General features: G+C 44.4%; 1 protein-coding gene across 2 annotated transcripts in view; it reads left to right on the top strand.

The window, feature by feature from the left end:
- Window positions 1–13,983, top strand: part of DYM (dymeclin) — a 1,345,000-nt gene that overhangs the window by 282,207 nt on the left and 1,048,810 nt on the right. For both annotated transcript variants that reach the window (XM_078674786.1, XM_078674785.1), the window contains exons 5-6: window positions 1,361–1,494; window positions 9,576–9,654. In XM_078674786.1, the coding sequence (XP_078530912.1) occupies window positions 1,361–1,494; window positions 9,576–9,654 (213 nt within the window). The remainder of the gene's footprint in view (window positions 1–1,360; window positions 1,495–9,575; window positions 9,655–13,983) is intronic.

Below are 13,983 nucleotides of genomic sequence, written 5' to 3'. Positions count from 1 at the left end.
TAGCAGGCAAGACCTAAAAATAAAGTTGGTTTCAGTTGGGCACGCACGTCATGAGGACAGATGGCATCTGATGATGTGAATTCCTCTTGCAAAAAGTGATAGCTTTTTTTAACTGCTCTTTTATAATGTTTACACTGTTATCACATTTCTAGGAACGTAACAGTACGCACTGATAAGATAGAAATCCTAGAAGTATTGTAGCATAGTATTATTGGATCAAACTGTCTCTGTGCTCTCACTAACCATGTCACAGAGGAGATTCGAACCCTACTGCTGCCCTTGAAGGCAAACATCCTTTTCCACGCAGTCTTTTCCATGCATGCCTTTATCACGCATGCCTTTATCACGCATGCCTTTACTATGCAGATGCCTTTAGCAAGCGTGTTTTAAGAGAATATCATTAATATCATAAACTCTTTGTGTATTTATTTTGTTTAATGCATAACATGTCACATTATGGCCTCTCCAAACCAATCTGTGGATTTGAGAACTAGACCTAAGGAAATAGGACAGTTCAAGGGTAGATAAACGTCTTAGCACAGTTGACGAAAGGTACCCGTATAGAGCTGATCTCATGAACTTTATTCTGATCAACAGATAGATCCACTTATAAGGGGGCACCTGCCTACTCGGCTCGATGGGATCCTTGATAGTGAAGTGTAGCGTTTCTATAAGGTGATACTCAGTTGCTTCCAAATGAGTAGGTGCACTCCCTCAATTTTGTGGTGGAATACGACTAAAATCCCTGTTACCTGTCCTTCTCCTGCAAAGAAATTAGGATCTGGCTTTGGGTAAAGCAGCTCCTCACAAAATGAAAGCAGATCTGTTGCAGTTATTTTATAAAGGCTTTAAATTAGCTGTGGAATCAAAAGAAGCGCTTTGTGGATTTTGGAAACTTTTCAAGTGGATAAGCATATAAACACAAACATTCCGGATGTGAAGACCATGTGACTGTGTGGGTAGATCTGCCTTTCTAGCCCGGTTACACCCTAAATAGATGAGATGATTGTTTTTTTTTGTGAAGGAGCAGTAATGGTCGAGTGTCCAGACCGCCCACTCTGGTGGTACTGGATATGTGCTCCCGGTTGACTTGATGACCACAGAACAGGCTTTGGGTGGGGAGTGGAGAAGCCAACTGGCAAGCGCAGAGAACTGAAAGGCCTTGGGCTAGAGTTGTGCTTGGAAGACCCATGGCGGCCACATATCTCGAGACCACACACATCAGATCAGCATTTGCAGAGGGAATAGTTTTGTTTAGCCTTGATGCAAGTACAATGCTCGTATAGACCTTTTTTTCTTCGTGTTTCCGGTGCTCTGACAAACCTTTAACACCGTGTTCATGTTGTCTTTTTCTTTTCAGCCAACTCTTTATCTGGCAAGCGCACAATGCCTTGTTTATCATTTGCTGTCTGCTCAAAGTATTTATCTGCCACATGTCCGAAGAGGAACTGCAGCTTCACTTTACCTATCAAGAGAATTCACCGGGAACCTATGGTAAGGACACAATCTCATGCCCCAAACACATCATTGAAAAAGAAGTGGTTTGTAGCAGTGGGGCGTGCGCCTGCTCTATTAGAAATCACGTAACTATATTACATTATTAGTGGGTTTAACACATGCAAGATACCAGAGCAGGCGAAGTGTGTTCCATGGCCTGGAAGTTTGGTAGTATCACCGACACAGCCTATTTCCAAAGCTGAATTTAAATAGTTCTCATTTTGTAACTACTTCATTCATAGTATAGAAAGGTCGAGTGGCGCGCACTGTACAGAAATGGAACTTGCAACAGTTCCTTGTGGAATTTCAATATTAATTTTTTTTGATGATCAACTTTATTGGGTTTTTCAAAAGACAAGTAATTAATTGGCAGCAGATTAAATATGATTGGAAGGAATACAACGTTAATCAGGAATTTCAATATTAATCATTCTGAGAGACAGATGTGACCCCTTACGCCCCGCCCCTACCGCTTGAGGGGACACCTAGAGGAAAGACAAGCACCTCAGACAGGGCGCTCACGCGCTGGCACGAGGCAGGCTCAGATACACTAGGCCACCTCTACGCCGACAGCTCCCTGCTACCTTTTCGAGACACTGATGACAGAATATGATTTACCGGCGGGACAATTTCTCCTACATAATTCCACCACGAGGTCCCTGACGGGGGCATGGGGAGACCTAACACTTGAACCGGAAGCACACCTTCTGCTGCAATATCTACATGTTATGGGAAAAGGATCACACATAGTACCTTGGCTAGCAGAAGCGCTACTCATTCACACATTGAAACCCATGTCGACCCTCCGCGAACGGTGGGAAACAGACAGAGGACAACCATGGACAGAGAAGGAATGGGACGCCATTCTGGCCAGCTCCAAGTACATACCGAGAAGCTCGAAGTTCAAACTAATACAGACATATATAAAACACAGGGCATACCTCTCCCCTGATAAAATAAACAGATACTTTAACGTTACCACCTCAGCATGCCCAGGATGTCAACAGGCAAATGCAGACCTTCTACACATGCTGTGGCTCTGTTCCACCCTAAATGCCTACTGGTAGGCAGTCAACACAATACTTACAAACTGTACCGATGAGCCACTGACATACACGTAGGAAGTCTGTATTCTAGGCCTTTATCCCAGATCTAAGAAAAACAGAGTCACTTGTAGATTTAGAGACCTTGGACTGATTGTAGCGAAGCGATTAATAACTAAAAGATGGAAACACACTGCTCCCCCCAACAGTAGACAGCTGGAAAAAGTCTCTCTCGGTGTGGGTACAAGCGGAGAGTACAACATTACATAAGGAGGAAATTGCCGGGCTGCGCAAATAGCCGATAGCGCAATACTGGGACACTATCCTCACAGCACTCTTACATGGAAATGCGGAGGATAGCAGCACCTCCTCACGAGATGATAATGAGAGCGTTGAGGCCACAAAAGCATAGGAATGCCACACTTCAGGTTTCAGACAAGACCTAAACTCCTGCTAGCACATGACTTGAGCTTACGGGCTAAACGCAACGCTTAAAATAACGACGACGTACCTGTTGAACTAGGCCTCTGATAGCGCTAACGAGTGGGCAGGCCACCCCAGCGAGCTACCAGATTAAGCATCCATACGCTACAAACACCCAAACACAGCTGTAACAAGTTATTGATGTTTTTTTCCGTTAGTATATTATTAAATAAGAAACATATATATCTTATTTGCATTCCCCACTGACCCTGCGGTTATATATAGAGATGGCCTCTAGTGGGCCACCTCCATAGGACGCAAAAATCAACATTGTATTTTGCATCTGGAACATGTGTTCTGAGTGACAGAGTTACAATGGCACCATTACTTAGGAATCAAGAAGTGACATGGAATAAATTGGACATTGTGCACAATTGTTCACCTGATTAAGATGTATGACCAACAGTTTTAATATGTTTTGCCACTGTAACCGAATCATGAACCCACAATATGGGTTTTATATTGTTAAACATGTTCATATATGTATATTTGCGGTTCCATATGACCCATGTAAATTTGAAAAACGCAATAAAGATATAAAAAAAAAAAATGTATTCTGAGAGAGGGGAAGAGTACACATTCAACGCCCCTGGCTTTTGGGAGTTCTGTGCAACCCTCTGTGGGAATGCGAGCAGTCCCTTTAAATGTGGTGTGGGTTACCTTCTTAGCAAGTTTGACAGTGTCCCTTGTGCCTAAGCACCGAATTGCTGGCATATTTGGTCAAAATGAGATCTCAATTTGGCCACCAATCATAAGATTTACGCAACTTAGTCGTTGACATAAGTTATGCTAATGTTATAGTAGAATGCATTACAGGTGCTAAACAACAAGTCACTGGATCAAAATAATGTCAAAGAAAGTATATTTCAATGGAACTCCAAGGGTTGTGAGGCCGTCTAGGACTTTCAACACCCCTTTCTCAGTTGCCAGTCCCCCAGGAAAGCAAGGGTAGCACCATAGCCCCTCTGCAAGCATCAAACTGCGCACAAAAGCTAGGTCACCCGTTAGCTCAAGAGCCCGTATCTCTCCCTCCACGACATCAGGTGTGTGACTTGGTATGACAGCCTGCATTTTGACTTCTTTAAGCCACTGTGAAATTTTTCTCCACCAACGAAGAGGCTTCCAACAGTATTAAGATGCATTGTTGTCATGAAGCTAAGGACGCCATCATCCCAATAGAGGAACTGCATTGTTTATAAAGCGCGAACAGTCAACCCCAAGGGGATATCATGGAGCGATAGATACTACATATTCTGTTACAGAAACTCTAGGGAAGAGTCAAAAATGGGCAATAAGTCAGGAAAAAGCCAGGTTTTAAGCCTCTTTCTGAAGCTAAGGTAGTCAGCTGTGTGGCGGAGGTCCAGAGGTAGCTGATTCCAATGGGCTGCTGCAAGATGTGAGAAAGAACGACCTCAGGCTCTAACTTTTTTGGTCCGTGTGGATTTAACCATGGCTAAGTTGTTGGATCTCAGGTTTCTTGAGAGGATATAAAGCTCAATTTTGTCATGAAGAATCACAGGGCCAGTGTTATCTAAAGCCCTGTGAGCATGGCAAAGACTTTAAAGTTTGCCCATTTCCGGTTAGGAAGCCAATGAAGGGATTTTAGGCAGGCAGAGACGGAACTATATCTGTTTTTATTACATATAAGCTTTGCTGCCATATTTTGAATCACCTGTAGGTCGGTGAAAAGGTAGTTGGCTATTCCCGTGTATAGGTCCTTACCATATAGTCCAATCTACTGATTAGAAAGACTTTGACTATGGTCCTGGGCCAACCTACTGGGATCCAGTGGCAGAGTTTTTTTAAAGAGTTTGAGCGGGCTATAACATTTGCGCATGTGGAAATAATTTGCTCCTGCATAGTCAAGGACTCATCAATCAAGATACCCAGATTTTGACAGCTTTTTTTGGCTTAGGTGTGGGTCCCAAAGACGCTTGCCACCACAATGAGTCCCAGATCAGATGGACACCTCCAAATAATAGAATTTCAGATTTCTTTGCATTTAGCTTTAAGCAATGTCTTCTCATCCAGCTAGAGACCTCAGTTGGTCATCCAGAACGATTCTGTCGAGCTTCATCTTGTTTCTCCCTTATGGAGATGACTAATTGCATGTCATCAGGATATGAGCATATCTGGAGTCCCCACTTACGAACCAGTTTTGCAAGGGGTGCAACATACATGTTAAATAAAGCAAGGCTCAAAGAAGAGCCTTACGGTACCCTGCTTTTAGAGGTGTGGGGAGAGAATCTGACTGTGTTCAGATGGACAGCCTGGGTCCTTTTTATTCAGGAATGACATGAACCAAGGTAGGGCAGAAAAATTAAGCCCTGCCTGGTGAAGTTTAGATATAAGTTGACAAAACGAAACGGTGTTAAATGCTGCGGAAAGATCAAGTAGAATCAAGGCAACAGCTTTGCCCTGATCTGCTTCGAGTCTTATATTGTCCACGATGGCCAATACAGTGGATTCGGTACTATTCAAAGCTATGAATCCAGTCTAGAGAACCACCATTACAAAAGATATGCCTTTGCAGCATGTTGCACACTGGAAAAAGGTTCATGTATATGAAGAGCAGGATTGTGTTAACCCGTTTTAAGGGCTGGTGAGGTTATCATACATCTTTGCTCCACCTTGCATGCCAGAGGTGACTCATTCCTGTAGTCACAGTGTCCCTAATGCTAAAGATGGCCACATGAAAGCAAAAGGCATCTCCAGGAAGGGTCACAGAAATGCAGAAAAAAACAGGTCTAGGGCCGAAGAACCAGACATTCTGACTGTACTGCCAAGAGGCAGAGTGGAACAGGATCCAGATTCAGAAAGACATGAAATAGGAGTTACAAGAGTCTAAAAATAAGCAAGCAAAATACGGGGCCAAAATATGCAAATTGTTTGGACGATAACAACCATGATAAAAGGTACAGAAGCATGTGTAGCTCCTGTACTATGGGATGGCTAGCTTTAAAAAGGGGAGAACAAGACATTGCCTACAGCAAGTGTGAGTTGCAGGATGGATTTGGACTGGGTTACTGACAGTAAAGGTAAATGAGGCGATAGGTGAAGATAGTGGAAAGGACTTCACAGACTTCTTGACAGTGGGAACCATGGATGACAGGGACAGGTTGGAAACAGTCTTTACTGGCACCACATATGTCCTGAGAAGGAAAAGCTGCCATTATACTCCAAATCCTGGCTCTGAGGTAAGGTACCTTTGAGAATATAGAATGCTGCCATAGCATCCGGACAAACCCCATTATCAAATAACCCAGACGAGAACGCTGTTTGCAGCGGTCTCTTCCAGCGCCACGTCAACCCAAATAAGGAAATCTGACTCTGACAGAGTTCACTTGGCTCGTTAAGATCTAAATATCAATAGACTTTCAATTGTTTGTTTTTAGATTCTGAGTTTATTTGTTTATTTTGAGAACCAAGAAAATAAACAAAAAACACATGAGTTGTAAAAGAAAGACGTCTCAGAGTTGAGGCATCATTGCTCTGAATAACTTGGTAGGACCATACATTTGAACCATGAGCTCTGAGGGGATACATGACTCCTCATTAAACAAGCACTGGCGTTGCCAATAGGTCTCGCAGTAGGAAAGTTGGAGCTATTGGTTTTGTAAATGACATTTTATATTTATATATCGTTATTGGCATTGTCAATAACAATATATAAATATAAAATGTCATTTACAAAACCAATATCTCCAACTTTCCAAATGCGAAACCTATTGGCAACGCCAGTGCTTGTTGTGGTTATGGCCCAGTTTTTCATTCTGTGCGCAACATATGGCTGAGCAACAAAGTATTCAAAATAATAAAAATGCAGCAAAGTAAGTGGGGCTGACACAGAAGCAGACTGCAATTATGCTCCTATTTAGGCTTACACTCCCTTGCCCTTCTTTATGTATTGATGGACATGCTTCTAAAACTGGAACAGAAGAAACAAGTATATGCAATAACCCCCAAGCATCCAACCCAGAATATTTATTCAACATACAGCGCAGCACTAACTTTGTCTCTTGTGGTCGGAACGTAAATGCGTCATACATATTGTTCTTCTGGCAACCAGTCAGTCTATCCTTAAAAATGTGTCCTGTTTGTTTCCTTTCTCTTTGCAGATTTGTGCTCACGCCTCTGAATGGGTATTTGTAAATCATTTGTAAGGCTACAAAAACGATCAAATTTAAAAATACGAATACACAAAGGACCTCTTTTTAACAGAAAGTAATTAGTCCATGAAAATGCAGTCGTTGGCACAAGTGAAGAACCGAGCAGCATTCCCAACGCCCGGAGGAGGACAAAACGATGATTAGTGGATGCTGAATGGGGGGATTTATCATGAGATAGCATCCGATATTGTTGTGAATTTTTACCGCGTGCCTCTGTGAGCTAAAGAGTGTGAAGAGGAATGCAAATAAATTTGGCAAACAAGTCAGCTGCGCGCGCACAGTGGTTGGAAGGGACAAATTCGCGACATTCCCGAAGGCTGCGGGGCGGGTGTATTTATATCAGGGGCAAGAGAGAAATGAGGCCGAGCGGTACCCTAGAGGTGTGAGTAAAGAAAGAGCGGGGGCACAGGTATCAGACGGGGTTCGTGGAGGGGCAGACACGAGAGGGTATGTGACAAACGGGCAGGTAACAAAGAGCACGAGACGGAAGGGGCAGATTTTAAAAGGGGAGTAGGAGAATGAACGACCTGAGGCACGAGATGGCAGCGAGTGTCACACTGGAGTGTAAGTGGTTGGAAGGGGCAAATTAGCGACATGCCCGAAGGCTGCGGGGCGGGTGTATTTATATCAGGGGCAAGAGAGAAATGAGGCCGAGCGGTACCCTAGAGGTGTGAGTAAAGAAAGAGCGGGGGGCACAGGTATCAGACGGGGTTCGTGGAGGGGCAGACACGAGAGGGTATGTGACAAACGGGCAGGTAACAAAGAGCACGAGACGGAAGGGGCAGATTTTAAAAGGGGAGCCGGAAAATGAACGACCTGAGGCACGAGAGTCACACTGGAGTGTAAGTGGTTGGAAGGGGCAAATACAAAGGGTGAAAGGCTGGAAGAGACGGTGGTCGAAGGGCAGATGTCAGGACGTCGAAGAGGTTTGGAGTGGGACCCAAAGTCCGAGCAGACACTGCGGGGCACGGGATCGAAGCAGCGAGTGTTCCTTCTTTAAAGTTCTGGAAATGCCCTCAGTGATAAAACTAGTTGGGTTGGACTAGAAGAAACGTACAAAGCAAAACAAATGCAACAATACTTGTTAAACAAATTATAGACACCAAGTAACAGCAAGAAAGATACAGAAATTACAACAAGAGGGGAGGGAAGAGGTAGACACAGAGAGATTGTACGGAGACAAAGTGAAAAACAACACAAGTGAAAAACAACACGTACCTGATAATGCGGCCGGCCATGAATAATTAGGGGAGGAGAAGCCCTTTGATGTGCTGTGCGGCCGGGAATGCGCGTGCTTGTTTGGTCACGTGATTCACGTGAACTTCAAGAAAACCGCAGGAACGAAGCCCTTGGTTTGACGAGGATTTTCGAGACATGAATTCTCGCTCCGCTCAATGCGCTTGCGCGCATTGATAGGTCGCGAGACCTAAAAACATTCATGACTGAGTTGCTTCAAGAACAGTGCAACCTTCCACTATTTAGAGAATTTGGAGGCTTAGTCTTCGGGTTGGACCTTTGATTTAGGACATTCCCCTGTCGATAGAGAGTTTGGGAAGTACGAGACGGCACTGATTCCTTTAAGGACAGAGAGCAGTCTTAGAGCTTCTTTATTGTGTGACCTCGAGGTGGCTAAAGACTTTCACTTGACAGGCTGTGAAGAGGACAACAGGGTGGTCTATCTAACTAGGGGGAAAGATTTCAACTGACAGAAAAGAGAAAGTGGCATCATAGTGCGGAATCATAAAGTGGGTTCCTTAGTGTATCACTTGCATTTAATGCTGTGTCATTTACACGCCAGTGCTTCTGTTTGTGCAGGGCTGAATCAGCCTACAATATTTCTAAGATAAATTAGATGAGAAGTAGTAAAATCGATAATCCGTGCTGTTAGACCGCAACAAGTTCATGTTATAGAGCCACAAATGTAAGGTAAGCGTGTGCCATAAATGTTTGACGTGAAAGCTACTATAGAAAATGGACATAAAAGAGATGAGAGCCACAGATGAAGGCGAAAGAGGGTCACATAAGGAGGTAGAAAGAGACACTCTGAGGACACGGTAAGCGATGCAGTGCTGGACTGAGTGAGCTAAACAAAATGAAAGTGTGGCACACCATGAATGTGCAGAAATGGAAACCAAATTATTACAAATATTCAACAAAAAAATGCTTGTATTGCTAGCAATGTACTATGTATGCGTTGGTGAAAATCAATATAGACTTCTGGCCAGGAAATGTAGATACATCCAAATCGAATAAGAAACATAATCTGAGTCTGGTTTGTAGTGTGTGGTTTCTGATGTAATTCTGTTTGTCACAACAAATATGTTGGAATTGTAGAATGTTGACTTGTAAGGCTGAATCTTACATTACAATTTCTTTCCAATAGAAACAAGCACAGAATCTGAAGATCTGGTTGAGGAGTTGTTATGCTGCCTCATACACCTCATTGTTGAAGTTCCTCTTCTGTAAGTGCCAGAATTTCATTCGACTTTATTTCCGAACATGTTTGAAGAAAATAGCTAAAAATGTCTGGTTAAAGTTTTCATTTGGGCGCCAATAGGAAAACGTAAATAGAATTTCTCTTGCACTAGGTAGTGATGCCTACTTATTTCTCGATCAGCAACAGGGATGAGAATCTCAAATTGCATGCATGTAAATGCGTACTTATCGAGTGCTAACCTAATCAGGGCAACCGAGCACTGTGCAAGGGCCGAAGCCAAGATTATGGTGCAAGTTTAGTGTGGGTGGGGGGAATTGATGGGCGGGTCAGGCACTGCAGATAGAGAAGTATATGTATCTATGTAAGGTGATGAGATTTAATGTTCTTTAAGAACTACAGGAGGATGGGGCAGTTCTGATGGTTATGGTGCAGGCGGTCCCAGGAATGAGTGCCTTTGATGTACAAGGCCCATTTGCAGGTCTTTAATGTCTTCCATTTTTTCAAATCATTTCTGATTCGGGTATATGGCTCTCAGAAGCAGCACTGTGCTCTATACTAGCTGCATTTTTAAGCTACAAAAAAGAAAGTGATGGAAGGAATGCTTGTATTAATCTCAACCACTGGCGATCGCCTGGAGCCGCTTTCTAGTCCACGCTAGACAGGCACTTGCTGTAAGCAAATCAGTCTTGGCCTGGTTTAGATCTCAGTGAATGGGCTACTCCATCACAATGGTGACAGATATCCTGTTTGCCGAAATATAAATCACATAGGATACAATGGGATTTATATTTTGGCAGACGGGATATCTGTCACCCTTGTGATGGAGTAACCCATCTGCCAAGATCTAAATCAGGACCTTGATCTCTCTTCTAATAGGAACAGTACAGCTCAGACTGCCTCACCAGTGAGGTATGGCTTGAATCATGTAGCACAGTCAGCAAGGGACCCATGGCGGGGCATATTTGCTGCACGTAGCATGTCTACTGAAACATGTAACCATGTGATGGAATGAATGCTTGAATTAGTCTCAGGCACTGGTGATCTCTTGGGCCACATACCAGTGCTTCTTCTCTAGCACTCTTGACATCGATCTGCATATGCAAATCAGTCTTGGTCCTGCTCCTATAGAAAAAGCCCAGTCTGAACTGCCAAGCCAGGTGCCCTCAAGGCAGGAACATATTCAACCCCATGCTGCTTGCAGCCTACCATAGCCCTGCTGTCTCATTTTTTCCCCAAAAATCAATCATGGATGACTCACCACCAACTCAAATAAAGCCTTTGAACGCAGAATTCCTTCTCATCCCTCTCCCTAACTTCACAACCATGCTCTCAGCCTAAAATGTTATCAAGCCGCCATTGACTAAGCCAGACCCTGACTGTGTTGCTGAATGCCAACCTCTACCTGCAATCTAACCAAGTAGGCATGAGTAATTAAGAAGGTGAAATTAATGCAAGTATTCCATCCATTGCTTTTTGTTTTCTTCAGAGCTGCAGTTTAAAAGCACTATAGTCACACGTGTCAAGGAAAAATGCATTTGCCCGGTAATAAAACCTTCTTTTAAATATTAGTAAGTCACACCTAAAATGTGGCTTGTAAGCTTATGGGGCAGGATGCGTAATATATATTTTTTTAAAGCCTCAAACTACGTATTTGTAATAGGTGACTTCACAATGACTAAAGGCCTAAAAACTATTTTGAAAATCTGATTTAAAGGTGAAGTCAAATTGTTTTAGAGGATAAAGTAAGTTTCTAAAAATTGGTTGCCTGAACCAGAACTACCTTAAAATCAGTTCTTCCACTCATACCTCCAGAGGCCAATACACATTCCTAGCTGGAGTTACCATCCTGCCTGCTAGAGGGCAATTGTCTGGCCTCAGGACCCTGAAAGGCAGGCGAGTTGTCACCAGCTCACCAAGTAGCAGGGATTCTCTATCAAGAGGAGGCAGGGAACAGATGTCAGAACAAAACACAGCCTTAACACTATCTGATTTGACTTGGAGATGCCAAATGGAGCTGTTCGTAATCATTTCCAAGACCAACTATAGAGCCCTTGGCTAATAGGAAATCATAGGACCAGAGTGAGGCAGCAAATCCATCCCAGCAACAAAGCGACCTCAATGGCTATGAACTCCAGTTTGTCCGACATGGAGCTTTTGGGGCCAAAATGAACGGCTTCAAGTCAAGTTTGATGATGGTGTATCCAAACTAGAGGGCTCCTGGCCTGCTTCAGTCTTGGACCTTGGCGTGCAAATGTTTTTGCACTTTCATTTCAGAGACTAAGTCTAAAGGTAAAAATTTTGACCATGATGATCCTCTTGGTTGATCAAACTTCGCTTGCGGTTGGCCTGAAACGGCACATCTGTCCATGTCAGCCGTGAGCTATTATTTTTCAATGGCGCTAGTCCTTTTCTTTTGTCTTAAATCTTTAAAAAGTCGACGGTGTTTAGGAGAGAACTGCGTTTGTATTGTAGGTTGTCCATTGAGAAATCCTTCATGGAACATATGATGTTGGTGTGCCCCTTGGTTATAAAGTAGGGTGGTGGGGTGGTTGTTGGGGAGTGTAGTTCAAGAAAATAGGTGGTTTGCAGTGGATCATATAGGAGAGTTCCAGGTTGTGGCTGTGAACTTTGGCGTGGGTTGGATTGAAGATATGTCGTATAATGGACAGCATGGTTTGCCCAGGCGAGTCAGTTTCCACAGAGGTCGATGTCCTAGAGGATGGTGGTGTGTATTGCTCGTTTGCCTTCGTTGCAGGCCCAAGAGAGCTAGCGAATGACGGCATGGCCTTCCCCAACTTGTGGGTTTGGTCTGTATGATTCCTGCTGCAACCTGTTGGCCTAACGCCATCAAGGATGTCTGGATATTTGTATGTGAACAATGTTTCTGCAATGGAGAGTGCATCAAAGAATGAGCTGTATGATGAGGTCTGCAATGCCAGGAGCATGAAGTACTACAGAACATGCATTAATAAGCGTTAGGTGGAGAACCTGTTTTGTGTTTTTTGTGAGTGAATAGTATTTAGGGGTTGTGGAATGAGTCTGGAACGTTGTGCTTTGCACATGTTTTTGTTTAGTGCCCACACCGTCATTCGCTTCCCATGCACATTTTACATTTGCCCATATAATGATAACACCGGACACATTTGTTTATGGGTAAAGAACTGCTGCAGGTTTATTTTCATACAACCAATAGTATGACGTTTAGTGGGTTATCTTACGGGCGATCCAGGGCAGGCAGCCTCGCTGCCCCGCCCGCCTTATGAGCCAGCCGGCACGGTGGGTCGACGCCTGGACAGTGCAGCATTTGCTGATCCCCTTCCAGATCACGTGATCATGTCTTATACTCCCGCCCCTTTCAGGGCGGAGCGTGGTATGGCACACCCACGGTTGGTCAGGCCCCCCAACCGCCCGAAGGACTAACGGGGCGCTGTCGCGGTTTTCCCGGAACCTCCGTGCGGCTCCAGGTCTTTGGCTCAGGCACCCTTACTGTGCCTGGCAGAGGTACCCTTACTGTACCGGTCTGCTGCAGAGGTACCCTTACTGTACCCGTCTGCCTCCAGATCGCCCTGTAACTCCGCCACAGCTCTGGAGGAGGCTACCGTCGATGACAGGGCCCCCCACCTCTGCGTTCCCTACATGCAACCCACAGCTTCAAGGGCATCCTGCACTTCCAGGAGAAACATATCCATCCCAACCGTGGACAAGTGCACCTCATCTTCCTCATAATAACCTTCCACTCTTGCCTGTATTAGTGCATGTTGTATGAACCCAAGGCCCCTACGCTCCATGAATTTCTGCATGGCCCTGTTGACCCTCTTACGTGAATGCTCAACTGCAGCTACGGATCTTGCTCCCTACGTGGAACAATCTCTGACCACCATATCTCGCATGACCCCAGTCTGTTGCTGATAGCCCCAATGTCAGTTTGCATGGTCTGTATGAGTGCCCTCCTGCCCTTGTTGACCAAGTCATTACCACCCACATGGATAATAAGAACATTGGGCGGGGGTCCCCCTAATGCCAGGCGTTGCTCTAGAGTGCTTCTCGCTCTGCTCCATCTCATACGAGGGACGCCCATCCAAACAAACTGCGTCCGTGCGAACCCCTGGGTCCAATCCTTGTGAGTTGCCCACTGTGCCAACCTGGCAACATATGAGTGTCCCTGCATCCACACCCGACAATCTGATAAAATAAAAGGGGAGGAGGACACCAACTTTTCACACTTGTTTAATTTGTCTGAAAACACTGCACACAATTATTACACACATTACTCATAAAACGTATTTCCCCTTCATTGACTTTGCACATTAGGGCCGAATGTAGCGCTGGAAACAATTGGATTGCCAACGTCCCA

Source organism: Lissotriton helveticus, chromosome 2_1 (genome assembly GCF_964261635.1).
Source record: "Lissotriton helveticus chromosome 2_1, aLisHel1.1, whole genome shotgun sequence".
Classification (NCBI taxonomy): Eukaryota; Metazoa; Chordata; class Amphibia; order Caudata; family Salamandridae; genus Lissotriton; species Lissotriton helveticus.
This window is presented reverse-complemented; position numbering and strand designations above follow the sequence as displayed.